This window comes from Acartia tonsa, chromosome 12 (genome assembly GCF_053477335.1).
Source record: "Acartia tonsa isolate MP-2025a chromosome 12, ASM5347733v1, whole genome shotgun sequence".
Taxonomy (NCBI): Eukaryota; Metazoa; Arthropoda; class Copepoda; order Calanoida; family Acartiidae; genus Acartia; species Acartia tonsa.
In genome coordinates, this window is record NC_137271.1 from 42,947,623 (window position 1) to 42,963,868 (window position 16,246).

The 16,246-nt window shown below is 33.3% G+C and overlaps 1 protein-coding gene across 2 annotated transcripts; it reads left to right on the forward strand.

Moving 5' to 3' along the window:
* The first annotated feature begins 953 nt into the window (after positions 1 to 953).
* LOC145334801 (xylosyl- and glucuronyltransferase LARGE2s-like) lies at positions 954 to 15,913 on the forward strand. Of its 2 annotated transcripts, none has more exons than XM_080180407.1 (15): positions 954 to 1,133; positions 1,643 to 1,731; positions 2,205 to 2,277; positions 2,690 to 2,768; positions 3,676 to 3,714; positions 5,816 to 5,906; positions 6,366 to 6,412; positions 6,997 to 7,058; positions 8,039 to 8,091; positions 8,726 to 8,803; positions 11,698 to 11,767; positions 12,417 to 12,495; positions 13,179 to 13,267; positions 14,724 to 14,776; positions 15,610 to 15,913. In XM_080180407.1, the coding sequence occupies exons 1-15, from the start codon at positions 1,047 to 1,049 to the stop codon at positions 15,644 to 15,646; spliced, it is 1,026 nt and encodes a 341-aa protein (XP_080036533.1). In that variant the 5' UTR covers positions 954 to 1,046; the 3' UTR covers positions 15,647 to 15,913. The 2 variants fall into 2 exon arrangements, with proteins under 2 accessions (XP_080036533.1, XP_080036532.1); XM_080180406.1 differs by having other exon boundaries at positions 958 to 1,133; positions 14,708 to 14,776.
* The last annotated feature ends 333 nt before the right edge of the window (positions 15,914 to 16,246 follow it).

Consider the following 16,246-nt stretch of genomic DNA (forward strand, 5'->3'; position numbering starts at 1 on the left):
TGACAACTATGTATTATGTCTGACGGACAAAGTAAATTATATACTAGAATTTGATGATCATTACTCAAAAACAAGGATGTAAACATCCATAAAAGTGAAGCTCTGAAACGGTGGAACAAACATACATTTACACTTGTAGAGTGTCAGAATTGTATAAGTACTATATAAAGAAATAATTATAAACAAAATTGTAAGTTAATTTGTTGCAAAATATCTTAAATAAAGGATATTGTTTAAGGACATACTTTCATTTTTAAGACTTGATTATAGAGACACTTCGCTTATAACATTGTACCATGATGTAATAGGAATCAGTATTCAAAAAATATGATTAATCGGATAGTCATCTCACAAAAAAAATTGTGCTTAAAAGGTTAAAAATCAATATGCTTTAAATGGACGTACGGACATGCTGGTTACGATTTTAGAGTTGCTACGCTTTCTAAATCGTACCTAACTACTACAGGAATCATCATGCAACGCTTGAAATCGATAGGACAATTCTAACATGCCTAAATTAACGAAAAAAGCTAACATATGGAAGGACGTACGGACGGACAAATACTAATTATAGAAAAGCTTCGCTTTTTTTAAAATGTAAAAATAGCTGTAAAAGATAAAAGCAAGGAGTTTCAGCCGTCTATATTAAATAGCAACTGAGAAACTACTATAAGAGCACAAAACTTTGACATGTGTGTAAAAAGTGGCTGTGCAACGCTTTTAGCGTATTAACGATGCGTACAAACCACTTTCACGTGCGTAAGGAAAGCGCGTTTTATTGGTAAAAGTTTTTTTTTAATGGAATGATTAAGCATATTTTAAACGTCTTAAGAGAAATTTTAGTTTCTTTATTATGGTGCTTGGAGTTCATTGTGACTCTTTTATTATTTAGACATGTTAGAATTGTTCTATCAATTTCAAACTTTGCATGATGATTAACATTTAAAAAGTGTAGCAACTCTGTAATCTTCATACTGATTTTAACAAGATTAATAAGATTTTTCAGATTATATTATGTAATGTAAAATTAAATATTTAATTAGACAATGATAGTTTTCAATTTTATTATTCTTCCTATTTTATTTAATTTTTGTCTGGGTAGGGAAAAAGATGATGATTTGTTACAAAATAAGGTATTTTGGTAATAGTCCCTATCGTGGCAACGCCCCTTAAGGGGCGATTCGTCGTATTTTTATAATGGCTTTTTTATAGGTTATTTTAGGTTAGGTTAGGTTATTTTGGGTTAGGTGATTGCCCCACAGGGTTAGGCAATTGGCCCCGCAGGGGCTAGAAATAGGAGAAAAGCTACTGTGAAAAAAACGAAGAATCACCCCTTAGGGAGCGTTGCCACGAAAGGGACTATACCAGATATTTTTTATTTATAAATTAGAGTGTCCATCTGTCTGTCTGTTTGTCGGTGATGCTTAGTTTGTCCAAATTTTGGTGCTTATCAATCAAGTTTTCGTGATCTTCTTTTATGATATTTAGCATATTATTTCTTTTCTTTATTATGACAACTTCCATATGCTCCAAAAATAATATTTAAATTATTAGGTCGACTTCCCCCCCACAATTCTCTGAAGTGCTTATAGAGGGGTTAATAAAGCCTTTACAACTTATGTATGCTGTCATCCTTGTTTAGGTGATAAGAGAAGGCTTAATAGCTGCTCAAGATTCTTCTCCACCGAATAAGAATTATGTTTCTGTTGCCATCATCTTGTGCAATGTTGGGTAAATAATTTTAGTAGTGAAGCTGCTTTATTATGGTGCGTCTGTATGTAGGTAAAATAAGCATATAATTTAGTCACTGCTATAGTGCGTCACAGTCCTTGTAAATTTAACACTATCTCCCTAAAAAAAGTGCTCTAAATAGTTAGTACTCATTGCATAGAATGCACCATCAGGAGTTAAAAAAGAGGAAATGGTGTCTTCCCGATTTCACTCTTAAGGAAGGTGTTAATGCCCCCTAACGCACAACACAGTTTGTATTTTCGCATGTTCTACCACCCTAAAAAATATAAAATCTTGTTTTGCTCTTTGCAAAAACCTAAGAAATTTGGCAAAATACTAATATTATTTTTTTCACAACATTTTGAGGCCTAAATCCAATTGCAAATTAAAGCCAATCAAAATATTTGATATTATTATTTTTTATAACCAACCCTGAGTTCCCTGTAAAAAAAAATAAAATGAATCATATTCAGTGTGGAAGGACTGGTGAACGGTATCATGAAAGTTTTTAACAGATTATTGAAATCTATTCTAGCTTTTTCTAAGGTTAGTATACCTATACAAATTAACAAGAGAAGGGGGGTGAGTAAAAGATATTAGCCCCCAGGACATCAAAGGACAGGTTTGATGATGGGGTAGAACACCTCCTAAAATGTTAGATTATAGTCCAATTTAGATCATTTATATTACAAAAAATTAGGGACCAGGAGGGGTTTACAGTGCTCAACCGGCACTATGAGGGAATATGTCGAATTTCTCTATTATTATTGTTTATTTTCAGACGGTCTGTACAATATAGAAAACGTAGCAACTCTATACTCAGTCAGAATGTTCATTTAAATCGGAATGTTTGCTCAGACTTCTAAATTTTTCGTCTGTCTGACCATCTGATTTTTTTTAGTATCCTTGCTCTTATGGGTGTTGTCATCCTTGTTTTAAATTATTTACAAATTTTCAGGAAACTCCGCTGCATGTTATAATAGTAACAGATGAAAAATCTCACTTAACCGTCAGATCTTGTATTTTAGCTGGTTTAGGTAAACACCTTTTCATTTTTAAGCTGCGCCGCCTGGCATCTAGGGGCTCTATATTCGAAGGGATAAGGAAGGGCAGAAAGTAGCCTAAAACTATAACCAGACTTATTTATGCAGATAAGATAGCCTAAAACCATCTAAGGACATTTAAGGAGCTTCACTGTAAAGAAGAACCATATTCGTTCAGCAGTTAGCAGTTAGATCCTTAGAGACAATAAAGCTTACTACTTTATATAATAGGATAAAAAAAAATTTAGATAAAAAATAAAGATACCTTTGACCAATAAGAACAGAATGAAGGATCCTAATAAAATGTTTATCCCAGCTGGTAATATAACGATGCCACCATTGACCACCCCCCCCCCCCTCCCTCCATTTTTATGACTTGACCATGGATGAACGAATTGACCATTATCGCTGTATCAGAAGACTATAATTGGAACCTAAATGAATTTAAAAATCCCCCTGTTTCAATATTCACATATTCTATATCCATTCTACGGTTATAATCTATTTAGCTATAGTTGTGATGAACTAAATATTTTATAAGTGTACACTGTACATATATGATCTTAACCTTTCAAACTGTTTTTAACCCGTTTTGAAAGGGGTATTAAAAATATATTCTGACACCTGTAGAATAAAACTGCAGAGTTAAAAATAAGAATAATAAGCTTCATCATTTTTATTAGGATGCTATATTTTAATTTCTTTTGTTAATCGGGTTCATTTGGCTAAATGTTTTATGTCTTTCTTTTTGGATATAAAAAAGTTATTTGAAGGTCTATCCTTATTTTTAACTCTGCAGAAAGATTCTCCATATATCAGATTATATTTTTGATACCCCTTTCAAAAATGGGTTAAAAAACAGTTTAAGCATAGCATTAATAATTTTAAAAAATATTTTTAGGAAAATTTTTGTCGGAGAGTATCATTAGATTCTATCAAGGTATCCTTAGTGACAAGTAACAGCATGTCTGTCTGTTTGTGTGTAGCAAAGGATGGAGGGGTAGTTGCACGAAGTTGATTTAAACTTGAATTTAGTGAACTGCATATTTCTGTCAGTTCAATAGTTTAAACTACATTTATATGACATACAGGGTGCGGTACATAAATCCGGACTTTTTCTAGTTTGTAATCAAATGAACATAAAATCGTCAATTTTAAAGATTTTATAGAATTTTAAAAACTGAGAGGCAAACTAGGTATATGACTATTAGATTATTCAATAAAATCGCTGACAGCCTCAATTACCGCCCCTACCCGCCCCCTGAACCGCCCGCAGGACCTGGTCACCTTGTTCCTGTACAAACTGGCGAAGTTCTCCTTGACAGTGACAATGAGGGAGGTCTTGACGGTATTTGCACGTCTATTGGTGCATGCTTCAAAGTAGCTCTGGGCCAAATAATCTATGGGTTAAGATCTGGGCTGCTGGGAGGCCACATTTCCTTAGGAAAGTGAGTAATCGCAGGATTTAAATTCCCATCTTTTAAGCTACCCTTCGACACGGCGACTCTCATTTGGGCAACAGATTGGCTAGAACGACGTTTTATACCTTTTTGGAAATGGCATGAAGATTTAGCAAGGGTTGTCAGCGCAACCCATAGTCTTAAACGAGATTCAAGGTTCCATATGTGACCCTGTAGACGAGAATAGTAAAATCTTCAAGATTTTTGGCGTTTTTGACATCTCACAATATACCACATGTCAATTTGCCGGAGTACCACGGGCAAGTCAACTTGAATAGAGAACTCTAGTAACTTCTAGTTCCTAACTTATGTATCTAACAGTACCTTTAGCAAGTTTCATGAGCAACCTGCGCACTTCGAATTTGCTTAGTTGAACATATGCACGGCCAGCTCGGAGTACACGTCCTACATTGTCCAAAGCTTTTTTCTGGGTAAAAAGCTCATTACCTAAGATTTTCATAGTGGGGTCAAACGTCCGGATCGGTCAAGAAGTCTTGGCGCTATGACCGTTTAAAAAAGGCCGGATTTATGTGCCGCACCCTGTATGTTTAAAAGAATTTCAATTTTCTACCAAGTTTTTTTTTTTAAATATCAAGACTTAAAAATTATATATTTGGATATATGCAACATGTCCTGTTTTCACAAATACATCATTATGACTATTTAGGTGGTGCCTAATTGATAGCTATTTATTGTAATACAAAATTATACTTGTTAGATGGCATTCTTGTTACTTATGCTTGCAATCTAACTTGCTAAACTAATTCTTTTATCCTCCAACAAGGATGACAACATCCATAAGTAGGGAAGCACAAAAAAATGTAATTACACATTTGTGAATTAAAAATCAAACAATTAGTGAGAAGAGAAAAAGAAAGAGAAAGAAAATGACAAAAGAAATTAAGATATAAGGAATGATAATAATCACAAAACCTTCAAAAAAAATTAAATATGTCTTTTGTTGCTTGACTGACAGACTGACATACAAAGTATAGTTGTATACTGGATACTCTTTGGGACAAAGTATCAACATTTAAAAGTAAGAAATAAAAAAATGAACACAAAAATTTCTTAGAATATGATTATAGAACCATATACACCAAGAATATGAGGAAATTATTTTCTCGTATTCATTCGAATCCGGTGGATAGGAACCGGTTCTCATCCATACGAAAAAACTATGTCTAGCATCGTATTATATCCAGTTTTCTACGAATATAGAAATGTACAATCATAAGATTAAAACTAGTTTTTTTAGCCGGTGCCTTCGGCACCACGGGGCTAAAAAAACTAGTTTTAATCTTATAATTGTACATTCTATATCCGCGGAAAGCCGTTTATAATACGATACGAGAAATAACTATTAAAAGTTAAAAGCGGCCTAAAAACAGTCGGACAGACAGATATGGGAGAGGAGAATAAAAAATCAAAGGTCTAGCATTAATAGCAGCTGAGTAACATTTCCCCCACCATGTTAGAGACTGATGGACAGACATAGTGAATTATAGAGTAGCTTCGCTACTAAAAAAATAAGGAGGAGTGGGGGGTTATGTAACACTGACTATTTACATATCTATTTAGGTTTAGAATTACCAGACCCCATAAATCTTAAAATTTTGCCATCACTTCGGTTTGATCTGGTTGATATCAAATCAATTACTAAAAATTTTAGGTATAAATGAAATCTTTTATGAAAGTAACAGGATGGTCAATTTATTGGCAATGTCTTATCCCTTTAGATCCCTGTTCATTACCACTTAACAATTTCTTTTTAAGTTTAATTTCGAATGTTTTTTATAATTGTTTAAATAGATTTCAAAAATGTGGATATCAAATCAATAACTAAAAATTTTTATCCGTTTGTCCATTATGTTTTTATGTGATTCGAATGTTTTTTATAATTGTTTAAATAGATTTTAAAAATGAATGTACGTTGATATTTTGACCGGGTAAATAATGTCATCAATTCAGGTTGCTATTTCCCCTGTCATTTACTGGTCGTTCGGTCAGTTATTTAGGCCGCTTCAAGGTTCACTTTATTAGAGTACATGACAATCTGTTGTGAGATCCAAGTAAAAATAAATCTATTATTGCAAAAGAATTTAAAACTGAATGAAGTATAATTTTGTAGAGCCGAGATTGATGTTATGAAGTTGGAATACTCATTAAATTCAAAAGGTCAGATACAATTCAATGGAATAAGTAAAAATACGATACGATGTAGAATTTTTTTCGTCTGTCTATCTAAACGAACGGCTCGCATTTACAGTGAAGCTTCTATAGGTGCAGAGAACGTTTTTAGCTATTTGGAGAGATAAATACCTGAAAGTACGATATGACAGACAAACATTAACTTTTGTTGAGTGTCAGAAATGAATATACAAAATATGAAAATATAAGGTTTGACAAAATTAAACGTAAAATTTGTTGCAAAACTTCTGACATACTGACATTTTTAATACTTAATTATAGAGATGCTTCGCTCATAATCGATAGGACAATTCTAACATGCCTAAATTACCGAATAAAAGATAACTATCTCGGACGGACGGACCGACCCTAATTATAGAAAAGCTTCGCTTTTAAAAATGAAAGTATGTACTTTTATTGCATCCTTTATTGCGAAATTTTGTTTAGACTTATAAATTAATGTTTTGTATATTAGGTACTGACACCCTTCAAGAGTTATTAGAGGTATATTCCTTCTGATTGTAGAGCTTTAATTTTATGTATGTTGTCATACTTGTTTTTTTTATTTTTAGAAGAAATAATTTCACAGTTAGAGGATGGCACCTACGTTGCTACGTCTCCTAAATATGTTGAGGTAAATTACCTCATCGAAAAACTTGTATGAGGTGCCCCCCCCCCCCCTAACCTTTTTTAAACATGGCACGAAAGCCTCACAATTTAAGGCGAAGGCTTTTTCAATTGCGAAGTATTATTGACTGCGCAGGCTGCGGATTTTTCAAAATATCTTAATTTTATTCTAAAATGACGAAAACTGTCGATATACAGTGTCACAGGTTTTTGTCGACTACATAGCTTTAATAGAAAGTGGTCGTGGCTGACATACTATCTACACTCTATTGACATACTTACATTGGGATCTACTGCAGTTTACGGTAAAATATTGCTGGTAAGCAATATTTCCAAAAATCTATGAATTTTAAAGGCTGCTAGCTGCCAAACGGCTGAACGTACAGATAATGCCCGCACACCATTTTAAGCGGCATAAGAATGCCTACAAATAATCTGGAATAGCCAAGTTCCAATTATGCACAGGGAAAGCTTCACTGAAGAAAAAACGCGTAAAATAGGTCTTTTTCGCGCATTTCTCTGCACTGCGAGATAATTATGCATTATTGATTTATGGCTATTCCAGATTATTTGTAGGCCTTCTTATGCCGCTTAAAACAGTGTGATGGCATGATCTGTACGTTCAGCCGTTTGGCAGCTAGCAGCCTTTAAAATTCATAGATTTTTGGAAATATTGCTTACCACCAAATTTTACCGTGAACTGCAGTAAATCCTTACATTGTCATAATGAAGACAAAAAAGTTTTTAGAAAAGTTAGAATAGTTAAATATTATCGTATTATAGACAGCTTTTCGCGGTTAAGATTAATTCCAGTTTTGTTATACCCGAGGGCCGAGAGCCCGGGATAACAAAATTAAGAAAAAAGTTTTTTCTCTCTATTTAACAAAAGGATATGCACAGGATTTATTAGGAAAAGGGGGGAGGGGGGGGGGGGGGATAACCCCAACAACTTATGAATAAATGTTTTGATTATATATATTTTTTTAGGATTTGTTTTACATTGGACCTTTCTATGCGGATGCTTTTGTCAGCATTGAAAGGTAAAATTTATCCAGTATATCCGCTGGATTAAAACAAGTTCTCAGCAATACTGAAAAAACGTATTTCAGACAATTTTCCACAAATAATTAATCTATAATACAAAGTAGAATGATGTCTGTTCCTTAAGATCTTGGTAACCACTGAACCAATCGGATTCTACTCTTCAGGGAATATACCTACTGGTCCTGTAGCGGTTTTAGGCTATTTTCTTGGAGGGTGGGACACCCCGAAAAATTCAAAAATCCCCCCGCCAATTTTTTAAAAAAAATTATTTAAAATTAATGGTGGAGTAGGGACTTCTCCACAGGTACTTAATTTTTTAAAAATTATTTAATATTAGTGGTGGAGTGGGGGCATCTCCAGAGGTACTTTTTTTTCATTAATTACCTCTTGGGGCAAAGCTAGTATTTGATAAACTAATATCAATATTTTGTGATAGTGATGACATAATAACGAATAACGTTTTTTTAACTACAGTTTTAAGTCAGTTATTTGCTAGGATCCTAAGAGATATGCTAGGTGCTCATTAGCATAGGGGATCTTCGCCTGAAAAAAAATCAACCCTATCATAAATAGTGACTGAGAAATTTACATTTTAGAACCAGATTATATAGACTAACGAAATTACTTTAGGTTGATAACATTGGATGCCGACCTTCAAGTTAGACGAGATTTAGCACAATTGAATAAACTATTTCTTAGTATGCCCAGGTAAACTTTTAAAATTTCTCTTGGATCGAAACCGGTAATTTCAAATAAACAAGGATGACAACATCCATAAAAGCGAAGCACTGAAACGGTAGGCCAAACGGACATTAACACTTGTATAGTGTCAGAACTGAATAATCAGAATATAAATGTTTAAGAGTCGAAGCAAAATTGTAAGTAAACTTGTTGAAAAACTGCTTGATACAGGATAAAGTTTATGGACATCAGGGATAAGGGATAGGAAACCTGGCCATTAATTAGGTCCCGGCCTAGATTCTAAAGGGATATTGCAACTTTTACAAATTCCTAACAAACGGTGGACGCTCCCAAGTAGCTATCGCTCTAAACCAATAAGGATCAACCAATCACCAATTGGCGGATGAGAATATAAGAAAACGCGGCAATGAAAAAAAATTTTCTTGTCTGCTTCTTAATAAAAATAGGAATTAATAAGAAAAGGTGTTTGATCACTTCAACTTAATTATCAAATCTGCCCAGAGTTTACATTAAAAAATACCATATAAAAAAAAAATAGAGTGATTATTTTTGGAAAGTAGGTAGCTACGAATTTATTCATTTTGTAGTTTATAAATGAAATGTTGTATTTTAAATTTTAAAACTTTATACGGAATTGAATGAAACAACTAATGTACTATTAAATGCTAAAAAGTACTAAAAAACATTATTCTACTAACATAGAACAAGATTATTGATAGAAGGTTACCCAAGTTCTTATTTACTTATTGTAATAAAGAGGGAGGTCATTTTCTAGTAAATCCCGTAAAGGTGTGTGTTATAAGGCCTAAAAATAGTAGTAGAACGATAAGGTGCTCTATATATTTGTATTCCCTATTGAATAGAACAATAGGGAAATTTTTTTATTTTTTTTTTTATAACCGTACCTGGAATATCTTTAAAAAATATGAAATTTCTATCAAAGGCTTTGTTTGGCTCAAACTGACAAAAATTTAAAAAAATATAATTATAATAATAATGTTTTCTATAGGTACAAGGTAAAGGTTAAGAACAATATACACCATTAAACAAAGGAAGAAGGTTGTACGAGCAATGAAACTTTAACAAATCATTAATATAATGACTTAGTGAAACAAACCAACACAACAAGTTACATACAGACAATTTTGAAAACATTCAGATATACAATCTATACAAGAAGGTAGTTGTTCGCTGTAGTGAAATTGAAATGAAACAATGCACATTGAAACCTTCTACTTCAAAGCAAACAAACATGAAATTCCACAAACATAAAACTAATTTTTATCACCTTGAATAAATCAACCTGTAAAGAATGGCTTCTTCCTTTGTTTAATGGTATAGATTGTTCTTAACCTTTACCTTGTACCTATAGAAAACATTATAAATATAATTATATTTTTTTAAAATTTTTTGTCAGTTTGAGCCAAACAAAGTGTTTGATAGAAATTTCGTATTTTTCAAAGATATTCCAGGTACGGTTATCAAAAAAAAAAAAAATTTCCCTATTGTTCTATTCAATAGGGAATACAAATATATAGAGCACCTTATCGTTCTACTACTATTTTTAGGCCTTATAACACACACCTTTACGGGATTTACTAGAAAATGACTTCCCTCTTTATTTATTTATTTCAAAGAAATGATAAAATAATATTTTAAAATAAATTTTTACTCTTTAATAAAATGCAAGAGACAAAAACATCATAACGTGATTTTAACAAAAGCCATTAATATATAGACTAGCTACCTGAATTTAATTCTATACTTTATCTACACACAAACACACAGCTATTTCATTACCGTTTATAACGAACTACTGCGCCATCCCAAAACTGTTTTTTTAGGCCTAGGCTTGAAATAGGCCTGAAATAATATTTTCCTACGTTTCCTATCCCTTATCCCTGATGGACATACTTACATTTTTAGGAATTGATTATAGAGTTGCTGCGCTTGTAATATTGTACTTTGTTGTCAAGAAATCAGTATACCAAAAATTAGATCAATCGGATAATTAGATCACATTAAAATTTGTTGTTAAAAAAGTAAAAAAATCAACATGTTTAAAATGGACGTACGGACATTCTGGTAATGATTATAGAGTTGCTACTCTTTCTAAATCGTACCTAACTACTAAAGGAATCACCATGTTTGAAATCGATAGGACAATTCTAACATGCCTAAATTAACGAAAAAAGCTATCCGTTGCGGACGGACGTACCGACCCTAATTATAGAAAAGCTTCGCTTTTCTTATGTTTTATTGGCCCATCGAATATTACGTAATGCAACAGATCTATAGTATAGATTTATATACAGACAACTACCCTACTTTCTTTTTCATACACCTTTTTTCGTCAGCTTTTAAATTATTTTCTGCTACTTGGCTGTGTTAATATAAGTAATATAAGCGACACCATTTTGGTTTATTTTCAATGACCAAATAGAAGGGTTGCACAAGGTGGTTGCGATGGTGAGCTACAGTTATTTAACCCTTTCTCCCTCTAGTGTTTTACTCTAATATACCAACAGTGGCGTGCGTAGTGTTTGAAATTAGGAAGGCCTCTGGTATATCGTTGTGCATGCTTCTGCTATTGCGATTATGGAGCAATCCCCCCCCCCCCTTAATTAATTTCAGTTAAGGCCAGGGCTAACAAAACTGTAAAACACGTTTTTGCGATCTATTAAACAAAAATAATTTTATTAGGGAATGGGGGGGGGGGGGATAACCCCAAAATTTACCTATATCGTGAGGTTACCCCCATACCAATTTCTATTTAGAATATGGATATTTTGTTAACCCCACCCCCCCCTCCCTCCCAAATAAAGTAATTATCGATATATCTATTTTTTTTCATTTAAGGCCCAGGTTATCGTGAATACAAATCTTGTTAACCTTTTCAGTGAAGCTATAATGGGTGTGACAGCTGACCAAAGTGGATACTATTTTGCACTCATCAGACACTTATTTAAGGTAATTCTATACCTAAGCTACGGCGAAGCTTCTATAGTTGTTTGTTATTCTTCAGTCTGATAGCGGCTATACCCCTTATAATGTAATGTAGTGTAAAATCCTGCAGCTTGCAGGCCTACTTGATCATTTGCACCAACATACAGTTATGGCATTAATAAGTCCTTGAAACTTCTGATCCTATTCTTACAGTATAGGAAAGTTTTCTCATCTCTGCTTATGAATATTGTACTTGTTTTTTACTCACACACCTATTAATTCTATTTTTATAACTAGCGGCTACGCCTCTAGTTGCACTTTAAATGTTTGTTTTTTATTTCCTGTCTATGTTGCGTTCATGTTTCTAGGCAAAATATTTTTTAAAAAATTCGATTTTTGTGATTTCTAATGGGAGGGTGGTGGTACTCTCCCCCAAAATAGTTATTAACCTTCCAGGGACCTATGAGAAGCTACCCTGTAGATGAGAACCTGTTCGTGTCAGCGGTTAGCGAGATCCTTGTACAAACACACTGACTTCCTGTTACTTTAGTAAAAGGATTATGCTCCATATTGATGGGAATGTTGACAAGAAGCCGTGAAAATCATTTCGAATTTTAGAGTAGTTTCGCTACTTAAAAATCATATGTGATAAATATTGCCCTTATTTGTTTAGAATAATCCAGAGCACAAATTAACACAGGATGAAATGAAACAGAGGGGTATCAATAGTGGAGTTGTCCTTTATCATTTAGGTAAATTAATTTTCCAGAATGGCGTCGAAACCAATTTAATTAATATCCGCTTTCGATTAAAAGCAGTTCCCAGCCATACTGAAATTATTACAGACAATTTTCCATGAAAATTAAAATCATACAGTTAATACCTGTTTTGCTATCCCCCAGGGGCAGAAGTCCCGGGCTGGTTTTAACCTTATATTTTTTCATTTTAATATCCATGAGAACGCTGTCTATAATATAATCCGATAAATAACTATTAACATCATTGGGAATGTACAACAATTTACTATCTATTGTCTTTTTCCCAAAAAAACCTCGTGGATTTTTTTATCCTTGTTAAGACAATAGACATAATATAACTAGATAGTCAAACTTTCTGTCCTTTAAAACAAATTTTTTTAAGGGCGTAATTCTAGAAAGCTAACTTTCTCCTAAGGAATTCAACTATTCATTATTATGGGTTTTGTCATGTGCTTCACTCTGTAGTAGACAATAAATTTTTACACAATATAATGTACAAAAAGAAAGCTTTATCTCCAGAAATGAGACTTTTTATAGCGGACTCATTATGAAAAAAATGACGCCCTTTCCTACCAAAATAGGAACAAAATTTCAACCAATATGTCTGGAATGTATCTCCAATGTTCTCCTATTGGCTGATTTAGAGAGTATGCATCTTGATTATCTCTATCATTTAGACAGAATGAGAAGAAACAAAGAATATAGGGAGGCAAGAAGTGTGAGAAATCTGAACAAAATTAAGGAAGATTTGGACATCAAGAACAGAGTAAGTCCTTATAATGAATTAACAATATGTCTGTCTGTATGTTTGATTTGGTTCTCCTTTACAGGCAGTGTTGCGGATCCGCATTGATTTTATGCGGATCCGGATCCTCCAAATTTGGTCAGTGCGGATCCGGATCCGACCGGATCCTTGACAATAAAAATAAAATTACCAAATTTTTTTAAAAATATTTATTCTTTAATCTCGAAGTCAAAAATAATTTTAATTTTCAAGTCTGAACCTAAACCTTAAAGATTGGCTCTCATCACGAGAATGTCTGAGATGATGTCCTCCTTTGTAAAATTTGTAAGTGATTATTTTATTTAAATTTAGGTAGATTTTTCCATAAATTTATACCCCAGGATCCGGTTCCGGATCCACAACACTGTTTACAGAGTTAGGGTACCATCACCCTCCAAAGAAAAATTGCCCCTAGAAAAAAATTAACCCTATAAAATTTGATTTTATTAAAGGAAAATTGAAAAAGGGGGGGTCGACTTTATCGGCTTTATGTAGTAACATGAAAACTATGCTTATTATTTAATGTTCTGCTGTAATTACAGAACAGGCTGCTATATCAAGGGTAAATGTGCAACATGAGCAGATAGTTGCTTGGAGTAACATTTCCCTATTTTAGTTTCTAATGGAATTAGCTGAACAGGATAGGTATTCCCTAGTCATGTAAACAAAATCACATCTTTTTCAGGTTTTTGCCTGTTAAATTGACGGTCAATGGGCATGTGCAATATTGGCAGGCAGCTGTCTGGAGTACATATACATGTAAACTATTCTTCCTATTGTAGTTTCTAATAGAATTGGCAGAACAGGATTGGTTTACCCTACTCATGTACACTAAACAACATCTTTTCTAGGTTTCCGTCTGCTAGATTGAAGGTTAATGTGCACTAAGGGAGGCATCTATCTGGAGTTTATCTACATATAATCTATGATACCTATTACAGTTTCTAATTGAGTTGGCTGAACAGGATTGGTTTACCCTGCACATATATGTACACAAAACTACATCTTTTACAGGCGTCCGTCTGCTAGATTGAAGGTCAATGCGCAATATTGGCAGGTAGCTGTCTGGAGTACATATACATGTTAACTATTCTTCCTATTTGAGTTTCTAATGGAATTAGCTGAACAGGATTGGTTTACCCTGCACATATATGTACACAAAACTACATCTTTTACAGGCGTCCGTCTGCTAGATTGAAGGTCAATGCGCAATATTGGCAGGTAGCTGTCTGGAGTACATATACATGTTAACTATTCTTCCTATTTGAGTTTCTAACGGAATTAGCTGAACAGGATTGGTTTACCCTGCTCATGTACACAAAACTACATCTTTTCCAGGCTCCCGTCTGCTAGATTGAAGGTCAATGCGCAATATTGGCAGGCAGAGTAAATATATACAATTAAATATGCTTTATATTTCAGTTTCTATTTGAATTAGGAGATCAGGATTGGTTTACCCTGCTCATGTACACAAAACCACATCTTTTCCAGGTGAAAATTTATATCATCACATTTAAATCCTTTTAACCCCCTAACAGTCGAGCCCCATTGCGCACCCCCCCCCCCCCCCATTATCTCAGTTCCTATTAGAAATAGAGGACTAAAAGTTTTTGTGCAAGTCCCCTGTTTTATGATGAATTTCCGACCTTAAATAAGCCAAAGTCAATTTTCGCTTCCTTCACCCTTTTATTTAACAACCTTTGTTTTTAGGTACTTTTTTATTTAAAAATTTCAAACGGCTGTAATTTTCTTATTTTTGAAGCTAGAAGAAATTTTTTATATTATTAATTTGTATTTGGATTTTTATAATCCCCCCTACCTCAAATTGTTTAGGGGGATAATTACATCCAAATTATTACGACAATGGCCTATAAATTTATGTACATCCCCAATTATGATACACAAAGTTACACTTTCAGTAAATTACAATTAGTGGTTAAACCCAGGAATAAGGTATAACCAATAAGGGATTTAATTCTAAAATAATACTTGGGGAGCAAATGGAGAGGTTGTCAATTTTACGATGTGTTGCCCACAAACGACAGCTGAAAAACACGTATAGGTTTCGTGATTTTTTCCGAATTAATTTCGTTATTGGTATAAGCTGGGTTAAACCATTTGGACACTCAACTTAGTGAACCAACCATTTAAAATTCAATACAATTCTCCAAAGTTCAATTGTTAATAAAAACGCTTTGGGGACTAGTGTAATAAACAGCTCAATGTCCCCTCTTACCCTAGTATGAAATCCTGTAATCCTTTGATGATGGCTAAAATTGTTCCGATGTCTAAAAAATACATAGGTATATAAAATCTTTTTGTAGATTTTGCCATGCGGGTGGAATGTTCAGATCCCTTTGAGAATAACTGTTCCAGAATATCAATGTACACAAAAAACTTTCATTCTACATAAACATGGAGATATTCACGAATAGTTTTTCAAAATTAATGTCCATCTTAAAGAGGAGTAGGCACGAATGAGAGCAAGTGAATCTAAGCACCTTCCAGCATTGATTCTGAATGTTTTTTTGTGAATATTCTAGAGATATGTTTAACATCGTTATATCAAATAAATATATATTATAAGTTTCAACATGGTTTCTTATGAATAAAACTTTGAAATGTTAAGCATTTTTTATGAAACATCAAATGTTTTGTTGAGTTCAAAATGCCTAAAATTACAAAGTTTTTTTCCATATAAAACCATGGTAAAACTTTTTTTAAAAATTGATATAACAATATCAAACATAACCCTAGTATATTCAACAACAAAAAACATCAGAACCACTGCTGGAAGGTGCTTAGAATCACTTGCTCCTCTTTAATCTTTATATAAAAGTAACAGGATGTATGTCTTTGTGTGTCTGTCTTAAGCTCAAGTTCTCGCAACTTGCTGAACCAGCATAATCTTCTTTACACTTAGCCCAACTTTTAAAGTCTTTTTTTTCTGTTATATTAACT

Bases quoted from the DNA above. Each gene is read 5' to 3' on its own strand.
- LOC145334801 (XM_080180406.1), top strand. From the start codon at position 1,047: ATGATAGTTTTCAATTTTATTATTCTTCCTATTTTATTTAATTTTTGT. The intron at 6,413-6,996 runs GTCAGATACAAT...TTTTATTTTTAG, and splicing joins ATACTCATTAAATTCAAAAG to AAGAAATAATTTCACAGTTA. The intron at 14,777-15,609 runs GTGAAAATTTAT...ATCTTTTTGTAG, and splicing joins CAAAACCACATCTTTTCCAG to ATTTTGCCATGCGGGTGGAA.